This window comes from Macrobrachium rosenbergii, chromosome 46, assembly GCF_040412425.1.
Source record: "Macrobrachium rosenbergii isolate ZJJX-2024 chromosome 46, ASM4041242v1, whole genome shotgun sequence".
Lineage (NCBI taxonomy): Eukaryota > Metazoa > Arthropoda > Malacostraca > Decapoda > Palaemonidae > Macrobrachium > Macrobrachium rosenbergii.
In genome coordinates, this window is record NC_089786.1 from 154,299 (window position 1) to 166,804 (window position 12,506).

Below are 12,506 nucleotides of genomic sequence, written 5' to 3' on the forward strand. Positions count from 1 at the left end.
TAGGTGTGCAGAAGGGTATTATACCATTCCAAACTGCTTTCAAATGATTGTACAGCTTTTAACTAGTGCTACAAGGCCCCTGAAAGTCAAATTATCTAGTGCGCTCCTCACACCAGACAAACATTTCTACTGTTAACATTTCATATCATTCTACAGAGCACAAGAAAATGGCAAATATCAAAAATTAAGTAATACAGTACAAACAAAGGAAAGCAATCAATTTTGCGACCAATAGTGGATGGTTTAATAAAAAGACAGAGTCACATGTTAACAAATAAATATTTTATTTGTCTTTTCTTTAACAGTATCACAAACAGTGATGTAATTAAAATCTTACATCAGTTATTTCTAACAACATTTTTCTGGGGGAAAATTCTTGTGTGGAGCAGAAAGCTGTACAGAGCGAAGAAATGTTTGTGAATAAAAGAGGAAAAATGTCCCTGTATGGAAATGTTCTGTTACAGTAATTTTACATTGGGAAATATATTATCAATAATCAAGTGACTACATTCTATAGAATTCTTTTCTAGAACTGTTGCACAGAAAAATATCTGTCTTTAAAAAGGTCCAAAGGCTAAAAGGATCGATTTTGGGGTACCTGAGGTGAATTTTCCAGAAACATAAACAATTCTAACATTAATAACCTCTTACTATTGAATGACACCGCCACTAACTTACGAATATGAAAAAAATCTAATTCTGACATCTCAACACAAACAAGGTACGACAAACACTAAACAATAAACCAGTGGCCAACAGGACTGACTAAAATTATCACTGAAGAACGTCAGTAACAGAAACAATATAGTATACAACAGTCAGATACAAAATCTACCAAATGACTTCACTACAATCTATATAGTATCTTTACCATCAGTTGCTTCCTGATGGAGTCAATGCTAAAAAAATATCAAAACTGTCAACTACATTTATAAAATCTCCTAGAGTACTGTAAACAATCCCTGTCATAGGTCTGGGTTTAACTGCGGCACTGTTGTTATACGTCTAGCTCTTGCGACAACAACTTCAACTTTGTCTCTAGGCCTCCATTTTCCATTTCTGGTTCGTGTTTCAAGATTTCCGAGGCCTCTTGGAGATGCTTCACTGCTTCTGTCATGTAGTCCTGTAAATAAAAGTAGAAAGTATGTATATATTGTCTCCATATGCCCTTTGCCCCTTTTCAAGGGGTTGGCACCAGAACGGTACAGCCTTTAAAGATGAGGTTGCTAACCCTTTTCCCATTTTCTTAACCTAACGCAAGTGGACTGTATATCACTGACTGGACAATAAATTTATTGTTTACAAATACCATCCCTGGAGTATATACTTGCAAGAGAACTTTTAATCTCTAAGCCAATTCATGTTGATGCTAACAAGTGGAAAAACTGAAGAATGGCATTAAGGAAGGGTTTACACCAAAAGCAACAACCCACAACTCATTCTCTCTCTCACCTGAGTTCCCTCCTTCGTCAGTATCTCATTCGAAAGCAGCATCCTGGCTAAGGCCACAAGGCCTGCTTGTAGTTCGAAGAACACCGTTCCCCTCAGGAGGCTGAGTCCAGGATCAATGACCTCGGCCACCTCGAGCAGTTCGCGGCAGTACTTGACCTTCTTTTCCAGCTGCTCCCTTGTCATATCTGGTGAGAAGTGGCATAGATGACAAAGTCAGTGGACTGAAGACAGCCAAACATGAGAAATCTTATATGAAATCAGTGTACATCAGCAATACCTCAATCAAAGGTTACTATCCAGTTACTCTCCACCCCAAGATTTACCACTGGAATGAAAACGAAAGTGATGAGGGGCACTAACCGCGGTATCTGTAGCTCGGATGGTTACCGTAGAACTTGATGAGGGCATATTTGGCTTCGATGAAGAATCTGTGCTTTGGATGAAGTGCCTTCTGGTAATGATCAAGGAAGTCCTCCAGTGGTTTGGCAGAACTTTGGTCAAAGCTGCGCAGTTCTTTGTACAGTTGTTGGTCTCCCCAAAACACCTGCAAGATGGCTTTTTTCACTATTTCTCTTTATGTGCCAGATAGAGAGATACTAAAACTCTTCACTGTACTTGAAATACATCACAGTAATAACTGGTGAGTCTGAATAATTGACTGCAACACTTACACAATAGTATATTGAAATGTGCGAGGTATTCTTACTGTTATGTAACTTTAACAATGTTTACAATGAACTGTGATAATTACACTCTAATAAAAGGCAGTTTAAGCAACTGTTACAGAAAGTTTTTACCATATAATCCCCCAAAACAAAAAGTTTGGTAACAAACTGAACAATCATTTGAAGATAACAGGAAGTGGGTTGCCTAGTTTAGATTATGGTGGACTAATGCCACCATAGGCCTTTGTCCAAAGGATGATGGTAGGTGTAGGAAGGTGTTAAAGGGAATAAGAGGCCTAGGGTGACACCTGAACTTAGCCTGACCAACTTAGACAAGCTAAAGGGTGCCTGGGTGGACCTCTGAACTTCGCCTAATCACTGAGGTATCAACAGGAGACCTGAGGGTACTTCTGAGCTTAGCCCAACCAACTTAGACAAGGTACAGGAGGCAGCAAATGGCATGAAATACTCACGTTTCTCCCAGGAATAGTGTTATTGCACTTCTGGCAGGACCATGTGGCGTTCATGTCAAGCGGATCCAAGGACAGGACGTGTCCCCCGCACTCGTTGCACAGGAGGGTGCTCAGGTCAGTCCCCAGTTCTCTTGGGTCCGAACAGCGACGGCAAGAACACAGGAAGAATTTCACAGTCTTTTATGAAAACGACAAATCGAGAAATGATTAAAGTACAGGAGTGAAGGAAAGAGAAAGGGACCCATAACAGGGGTTACTGTTTCCTTGGTAAATCAGAGGGGCATCAATATATATGTATATACACACATATACAAACACACACACATATATATATATATGCTTGTGTGTTTGTGTAAATTTACGGTAAATGTGTGCGCAACACTTTCACAAAATACAGTGCAAACCTTATGAAACAAATGAAAGTATATAGTTTGACATACAAACATTGTTACAGGCTGTCAAGGCAGAGTAAATATTCACCCATCTTCAAGCAAAAGTGACATCTACTCTCTTTGGTGAAAGTTAAAACCCCTAAGGCTCTTCAGACTGTGTGAAAGTTAATAAATATTCAAGAAGGATAAAAACTTAAGAATTTCAGTATAGGATGGACCCTGAAACCCCATACAAACAAATAAGAGGGACCTTGAGACTACAAACAAACAAAAAGGACCCCTGAAACCCTGAAACCCTAAATGAATAAAGAAGATGGCCCATGAAACCCTAAACAAATAAACAAGAGGGACCCTGAAACCCTGAAACCCCAAACAAACAGGCAAGACGGCCCCTTGAACCCTAAACAAACAAACAAACAAGAGGGACCCTGAAACACTGAAACCCTGAAACCCCAATCAGACAATCAAGAGGTACCCTGAAACCCCAAACAAACAAGCAAGAGGGGACCCTGAAACCCTGAAACCCCAAACAAACAAGCAAAAGGGACCCTGAAACCCTGAAACCCTAAACAAAAAAGCAAGAGGTACCCTGAAACCCAAAACAAACAAGCAAGAGGGGACCCTGAAACCATGAAACCCCAAACAAACAAGCAAGAGGGGACCCTGAAACCCTGAAACCCCAAACAAAAAGCAAGAGGGACCCTGAAACCCCAAATGAATATACAAGAGTGATCCTGAAATCCCAGACAGACAAACCATCCCAGCACAGCCACTTCCCACATCTCACCTGAAGCTGCTTCCTCCTCTGCAGGGTGTTCCACAGGGTGTTCGTGTAGGTCGTGGCGATGGGCGAGCCCTTCCTGATGGGCACGGTGGACCTGACGATGATGTTCAGGTCCCTGTCGAAGGCGTGCTTGGTGTTGGGGCAGCAGTCGTGGGCCATCATGGCCGCCTGGGGGAAGACGCCCCGGATCTTCTGGTCGTTGTGCCTGAGTTCGAAGCTGTTGGTGACCAGGATGCCGCACACGCGGTAGATCTCGGCGCTCTCGGAGGCTGTGTAGTTGATGTAGTTCCTGTAGAAGGAGGTGGGAAGGCTGCATATATATGTATATATATATATATATATATATATATATATATATATATATATATATATATATATATATATATATATATATATATATATATATGACTCAAAAATCTGCCTGATAAATACGACCTTGAAATTATATTGCTGCATAATTCTTATTATTATTGCTAATTATTATTATTATTATTATTATTATTATTATTATATTATTATTATTATTATAATATTATTATTATTATTATTATTATTACAGCTGATTCTAATATTATTGGGAATGATAATAAAACACTAGCAATAATAATAATAATAATAATAATAATAATAATAAGAAGAAGAAGAACAACAACAACAACAACAAAAGCAATGGAAATGAAATAAGAAGAATAATAGCAATAAAAATGACAAATGAAGAGTATATCTATAAGAAATAATGAAAAATAAAGGCAATAAAGCAGAAATAAACTAAATAAGATTTAAAGAAATAATAATAATAATAATAATAATAATAATGATAATAATAAAACCATATTTTGGAAATTATGACAATTTTGTCAACAAGACATTATTACAAATATTCACTGCATGCCCTTGCCAAAACAATAATATAATAATAACAATAATTACCTGGCAAATGGTACATTATCACTGCTACTGCAAAATAAGGTCCTACCTCACCTTACTACCCTACCTAAACCTACTATCATCGGCAGTGCCAGCAAAACATAGCCAACAATCAACAAACCCCACTACTAACACTATTAACAAAAAGCAAAGGCCTTAAGCACTCACCTTAGGAATTCCACAACATTCCTCTGAATCACGTGACCCACTTCAGTATCCACTATATTGGCCACGTTATCCTGCAGGTTGCTGAGGGCCTCCCACTTCTTGGTCTCTGTTTCCTTCGTCAGGAGACATCTCAAGGGCGTGATGCACTCGTAGGCTGGGTGCACAGACTCCACGTTGTCGATCTTGATCTTGGCCGTGGCCCCAGCCAGCACTTTGCACTCGGCCTGGAAATAGGGTGAGGTGTGTTAGAAATAGGGGAGATGTGATAGAAATAGGTGGAGGAGTGTTTGAAATAGGTGGAGGTGTGATGGAAATAGGTGATGTGTTAGAAATAGGAAAAAAGGGGCAGAAATAGGCGGAAGATGGCTAAAATAGGTGAAAAATCACGAGAAATAGGTGAAAAATGACTAGAAATAAGTTAAAAATCACAAGGAATAGGTGAAAAATGGTTAGAAATAGGTGGGAAATGGCTAGAAATCGGTGGAAAATAGTTAGAAATAGGTGAACAATCAATAGGTGAAAATCACTCGAACTATGTAAAAATTGTTAGAAATAGCTGAAAAATAACAAAAGATAGGTGAAAACTCAGTAGAATGGATAAAAATAGAAATATGTAAAAACTGTTAGAAATAGGTGAAAAATGACTAAAAACAGGTGAAGAATGGCTATAAATAAGTGATACATCACTAGAAATAGGTGAAAAATCACTGGAAATAGGCGAAAATGGCTAGGAATAGGTAAAAAAAAATCACTAGAAATATGTGAAAATGGCTAAAAATAAGTGAAAAATGGCTAGAAATAGGTGAAAAAATCACTAGAAATATATGAAAATAGTTAAAAATAGGTGGAAAAATGACTAGAAATAGGCGAAGACATTTTAGAAGCAGTTAAAACAGCCCTCCGCCAACCTTGTGATACTTGGAGATCTCGCAGGAAGGGGCGCAGATCGGGAAATGGCACTTGGAACACCTGGTGGAGCCATCGACGGCCTTGTGGCACCCCAGGCAGAGTGGCACCGACCTCTGCTTCGGCCCTATGACGACTGGTTGCTCCTTCAGGATGATTTCTCCGGCTCTGATGTCCCGACTCGCCACCATGTGCCTGTCAGATCGAGTTTTGATACGTGTTTCATATATGTTTGATACATGTTTTCTACATGTTTGATACATGTTTAATACATGTTTGATACATGGTTGACACATGTTTGATACATGGTTGACACATGGTTGATACATGTTTGATACATGGTTGATACATTTTTGATATATGTCTCATACATATTCAATACATGTTTGATATATGTCTAATACATATTCAATACATGTTAGATACATGTTTCATACATCTTTAATACATGTCTCATACATCTTTAATACACGTTTCATACACCTGTAATACATGTTTAAAACATTAAAATTCTAACTGGATTAGGTTATAATTTTTCCTTTTATTCTGAACTTACAGTTCATCCTGCAGTAAGCAATGAAATTAATAATGATAAATTATTTCAATTCACCAATTCAGCAGTTGAATGAGACACTGCTAGAAATGATTGTGAATGTATCTGAATGGTGAATATGTAATTATAGTGAAGTTTATGGAATTAAACTGAGAGAAATGAGAATATTGTTGAAGCTTTAAATAATGTATTTGACAAAAATCGACTGCTCATTAAACATTGACAAGGATATTCATGAAAATTGACTTGATAAGTTACTACTAACTACAGTAATTACATTAAGTTGAGAATTCTTAAAAATAAAAGTACAAATTGAGTTACTGAAGTTGAGTTTCCCACAAGGTAAATATATAATGAATATGAATGACTTCATGAATTGAATCACATAACATTTCTTCAACATAAACATTCAAACTGAATTACTGAAATTTAAAATTTCTTCAAAATCAGCACGCAAACTGAATCATTGAAGCTAAGAAACCGACTGAAATACACCACTTGATAGATATGCATTCAGAATGAACATACAAAATGAGATACCGAGTCAGGTACTGAGTCACTAAGATACTGAGTCACTGAACCACTTGAGAACTCCATTAAAACACACTCAAGCTTACTGACAGATGATTGACAAGCAACACTAAGAGACCAAACAGTGCCAAGCATGACACTCCCCAGTAAGGTCACCTTGAAAGTGCCCACTATGCTCCCTCTGACCTGACCTGACTCACCTGCCGTACACGGGATGAACCTGCACCACATACGGCTTACATCTGCCCTTGTGCGTCTTCCAGTCCTCTTTCTGACATTCTCGAGAACAGTAGAACACGGAGCGACACGAAGAACAGAACTGCTTCGCGGGGTTCTTGCAGACTTCGCACTTGTTCTCCGTCATTCTGGACGAGTCTGGAACCAGAGAGAGTAAATTTAACTGGAGGATTGTATATCTGGAAGATCCTGGAACCAGAGAGAGTGGCTTTAACCGGAGGATTGTCTTCTGGGAAAACCTGGCACCAGAGAGAGGGATTTTAACTGGAGGATTGTATTTCTGGAAGAATCTGGAACCAGCGAGAGGGATTTTAACTGGAGGATTGTATTTCTGGAAGAATCTGGAACCAGAGAGAGGGATTTTAACTGGAGGATTGTATTGCTGGAAGAACCTGGAACCAGAGAGAATGATTTTAACCGGAGGATTGTATTTCTGCAAGAACCTGGGACCAGACAGAATGATTTTAACTGGAGGATTGTATTTCTGGAAGAACCTGGAACCAGAGAGAATGATTTTAACCGGAGGATTGTATTTCTGCAAGAACCTGGGACCAGACAGAATGATTTTAACTGGAGGATTGTATTTCCGGAAGATCCTGGAACCAGAGAGAATAATATTAACTGGAACATTATTCCTTGTCTACCTGTTTTTTGTAGTCTAGATAGGGTGGCACCAGAAAGAGTTAGTATTCCAGATGCTGGAAGCTACTCAGATATATCCCATATATATATGTGTATATATATATATATATATATATATATATATATATATATATATATATATATATATATATATATTTATATATATATATATAAACTCATGCATATTAAACTCTCACAGAATATATACAAATTATATATGGACTTTAATCTTAATCCGTTTGTTTACTATTTTTCTATTTATAATTTTCGATTTTCCGAGAGAAACTGGAGCCCATACATTATATCAAATGTTTTTTGACGACTTTCGAGAGAGAAAATCTAAGAGGGAATTGATTGAAGATCTCAGGTATTATATCAAATAACGGCTGAGTCTGAAGAACTATAACGTCTAGCAATACTTTACAAAGTCTTTCATAAATATTTACCACGACAAAAAGAAAACTGAATTGAATATAGAATTTAGGCCAAAGGCAAAACTGCAAATAGATACATGACACACGTGTACCCCATCCTACAAACACAGATACAGTGTACATAGATTTATTTCAAAGCAGTGCTGCCTAGATTTCACTCAAAATGAATAAAACTCCACAGATATAAACTCAGAATATTCCAGAATAGCTTCTATTTCACTCAACATGAGTAAAACTCCAGTCACTTTTCACTGATGTAACACGAACCGACAGAAATAATCTGAGGGGACTCACTTCACGAAACAAACCCGGAGTGTAATTCACAATAAACACATCCTTTTTTTACTGCTCTCCAGTTTACCTACTAAAAACGATGCTACAGAGCTCTGAACGATTTGTCTGACAGTGGAAACTGACAGAATCTAGACCAGTGGTTCTCAATTTTTTTTTTGGCCCATGCACCCTTTCACCATATATCAGAATGTCATTCCCCACCCTTTTTCCAAAATTGTCTGCCTCTACTAAAAATCCTTGGTCACAATTCCCCCAACATGAAACTCTGAAATTCCCCTCTGGTTAAGAACCACTGATCTAGACAGCAGCCACATGGTCAAAGCTATTCTTCGTTGAGAAATTAGCTACACTGATGAGGGGTTTACCTCTGCCAACAACGTTTTGGTCGACACGAGCTCAGTTCCTCTTCCTCTGCTTCTTCTTGGTGTTGATGTATGTGAGAGCTGGGCACAAAACCGGACCTTTCTCCCCTCTTTTTTGACGGTCGCCACAGCAACAGCAGCAACAGGAAGACGCGAAGGGACGCCAGATAAACGTAACAAGGCCCTGAATGGGAGGTAGCCACAGACCAGAGCGTCACAGAGAGATGCACCACAGATCAGAAGCGTCACAGAGACAGAGAGCGGAGCAGAACAGAGCAGTGGGTAAGAGAGAGAAAGAGAGAGAAAGAGAGAGAGAGAGAGAGAAAGATGTGTGCTCACGACGTAGACCAAAATAGTTCTGGACGTCGGTTGGTTTGTGGGGTGCCCTCTCTCTCTCTCTAGTCGGCGCATGCGCGAGCACACTGTTTACTTTGAGATGTATTATGCAGTGCCAAAAAACGCACACTAGAGATTTCTGACGCTTTCTCGACCCTTCCGGATATGTTCTGTCAGAAAGTTAAAAGTCTGTTCATTTATTTCGTAACTAAAATGTTTGTTATTGTTAGAAGACATCTGAATAATCCTTTTTCTTTGTGTGGTTTATTTTTGGCACAGTCACCCACACGTTGGTTTGTCAAGCGGCATAACGGTAGGTCAGAGTCTGTGTGCACTATATTTGACAGAATATTGATTTCTGTGACTTCAAATCTGCCAAACCGGAAGTGGGGGTATTTTGGGTCATTCAAAGTATTTAAAACTTTGATGATATGTGATTAATAATAGATAATATTATATTTGGGTCTTAATTTGCTTTGCACCATGAATATATATATATATATATATATATATATATATATATATATATATATATATATATATATATATATATAAGCAGGTGAATATGTGCTAGATGGAGGTGAGTGGCGCAGTGTGTATAGGTGTGTATAAGCCTTAGGCCTACATGTATGAAGCTGTTCGCATATACATACACCCTTACATTAAGGAATGTTCATGCTTTCACTTGAAAACAAACGCGTTCAGGTGTTTACATACACTTCCATACACCCAGGAACACATTCACGCATACACGAGATTCTTGTATGCATTCATACACACAAGAAAATATACACAAACACAAAATGCACACGCAAACCATTGTATATATGAATGAGTAAACACATACACACCTACAAACACGGTTAGTCTAAAAGGTATTCACTTACGCACAAACATCACTGAATACCTGAAATCATACACGCGTACGCTCCCGTGCATATACTCACGCGCATGCACGTGGCGTGCAAACATCCATACATATACTCAAATACAAACCAACACATATACACGAGAAGGAATTTTAAACATAAACAAATCACAGATTTCCGTTTGAGGTTTGATGACGTCACACGAAAAGCCTTACTGTGCTGATGGCTCTCATTCTAGACCAATGCGTAAGGGGAAGACAGGAAATACGGCCAGTCAATATATATATACCTTTGGCATCGTCATGTCACGAAGTGAAAACGATGCCAAAGATGATATATATATATATATATATATATATATATATATATATATATATATATATATATATATATATATATATATATATAGAGAGAGAGAGAGAGAGAGAGAGAGAGAGAGAGAGAGAAAGCTATAAGCCATATCACCAAGCAGCTGATTGGCTCGAATCATTTCGAAAGTAATTATGCAATACGAGTCATTTGCAAACTATCAACGGAGCAGCAACTTTCCAAATGGAAAAATAAACCTTCGATATACGCCCCCGATATATATTTTCGCGATAGCGGAAGGTTACGGCGCCGTAAGAAGCAAATTGCTGGAATAATTTCGGTAATCGAACGATTTCTGGGCCAAGTTGACGATTGAAAGAGATCGTAATGTTTACCCTTTTGTGTGAACTCGTCCGATTACTTGCGTTTATATATTCAAATACGTATTTAATAACTACAATAACATTATTATGTAAAAAAAAAACGAATAAATGTCCATAATTTAACTATATTCATTATATTTATTCGTAATCTGTGCGAAACACGCGTCATTAACACTAGTGGTAAGGATTAAATTAATATGGTCAATCGGTGGAACTTTTATCCTAATGGATTCGGAAACACATGAATGAACAGTTGTACCAACACTTATACTTTTGCATTCGTCACTTAATTCGTATCATATCGGGTTTCGATGATTGCTACTTAATGATGTTGCTTGAAATTTACTTTTTACATAATATAAAAATATTAAATATAGCTTTTTATTGTAATAAACAGTTATTTTCACTATTAACTGTCGATAGGAGATGGTACGCCTACAGTTAAAACCATTTCGACAGGCAGTGACAGTAAACATGTGGTAGTGTACTAGTGACCGAAAGTTTTGGCACGTATATAACTTCCTAAACAACTCATATTCCCCCCGTCGTGTAGTTGCAAACACTTGGGCAGATCCCCGTGTATTCCTGTGTATCCAGGTGTAGCAACAAAGCGAAGGCAATACGTAATAATACGAATAATGACAATAACATCCACGCTGTGTACCAACTTCAGAAGTAACATTCCCAGCTGATGGCGGCCGTTTGTTTACCTACTTAAAATAGTATTTTTTTTTTTAGCCATAATGACGGCGTAAGTGTTCTTATGATTTAATTGTTATGTTTCATTTAATATTTCTGTTGGATGTATTATTTTAAGGGGAGTTATTCCCCCTCTTTTTTATACTTGTTTAATTTCTCTTTCGGCCTGAGCTAGAGTCACGATAGTATAAGACATATGCCTATACCATTAGATTAGGCGCCCTCTAGGTGGGTAGCGCCGTCAGTGCACCTCATGCGGTGCACTGTAGGCGTTACTTAAGGTTCTTTGCAGCGTTCCTTTCATATTCTGTTCCATCTCACTTTCCACCCTCTGCCAACAACCAGTTATTTTATTAAATTACGAAAAATGAATCGATGTAATTAAATTAAGTACGGAAAAGGAATCTATATAACTTAATCAAGTACAGAAAAATTAATCTGTATAATTTCCATAGCGAATTTTAGGTAAATTAACATTTTAAGGTTATTAAATAATAAAGGCAAATAATTAATGTGAAATATTTATATAAAATAATTTTACCACTCCATATGTCTACATCAGGTTTATTGTCTGAGGGGACTGTGAATGAATGGGCTCTCTCTCTCTCTCTCTCTCTCTCTCTCTCTCTCTCTCTCTCTCTCTCTCTCTCATTTTACCACTTTTGTTTACGTAAAGCCTAATATTCCGTTTATTGTCTGAGGGGACTGTGAATGAATGACCTATCTCTCTCTCTCTCTCTCTCTCTCTCTCTCTCTCTCTCTCTCTCTCTCTCTCTCTCTCTCTCTAAACATTTTCGCCATCCACTTTATTTTAGCAGAATAAATTAATAACAAACGGCTTTGCAGATTAATTAATAAAACAAATGGCTAAAATTATTAATTATTTTCGTTTACTGATTATTATCGAATTACTTTAAAATAATCGAGTATAATACGGGACTGTTGCCAGCAGGTGGGTTGGTATTTTGTTGTGCCTGTTTGTATATATGTGTGTGTGTGTTAAGCACAGATATTGAATGGATATATGAAATATCTTACATTATCTGAAGGCATTTAATAAAGAAAGGTGGTGGGGAGGGCTATCTTAATT

General features: G+C 37.7%; 1 protein-coding gene across 1 annotated transcript; it reads right to left on the reverse strand.

Moving 5' to 3' along the window:
* Positions 1-260: 260 nt before the first annotated feature.
* On the reverse strand, positions 261-9,231 carry LOC136830132 (SET domain-containing protein SmydA-8-like). The gene is made up of 9 exons (XM_067089324.1): positions 8,824-9,231; positions 7,052-7,226; positions 5,770-5,962; positions 4,862-5,085; positions 3,770-4,055; positions 2,591-2,767; positions 1,813-1,996; positions 1,453-1,637; positions 261-1,123 (listed from the first exon to the last, which is right to left on the reverse strand). The coding sequence occupies exons 2-9, from the start codon at positions 7,213-7,215 to the stop codon at positions 998-1,000; spliced, it is 1,539 nt and encodes a 512-aa protein (XP_066945425.1). The 5' UTR covers positions 7,216-7,226; positions 8,824-9,231; the 3' UTR covers positions 261-997.
* Between the last annotated feature and the right edge of the window lie 3,275 nt (positions 9,232-12,506).

Excerpts from the sequence above, each read along its gene's own strand:
- LOC136830132 (XM_067089324.1), bottom strand. The coding sequence starts at position 7,215 with ATGACGGAGAACAAGTGCGAAGTCTGCAAGAACCCCGCGAAGCAGTTC. Across the intron at positions 5,086-5,769 it reads AGATCTCCAAGTATCACAAG|GCCGAGTGCAAAGTGCTGGC; the intron begins GTTGGCGGAGGG and ends CCCTATTTCCAG. Across the intron at positions 1,997-2,590 it reads ACACTATTCCTGGGAGAAAC|GTGTTTTGGGGAGACCAACA; the intron begins GTGAGTATTTCA and ends GCCATCTTGCAG.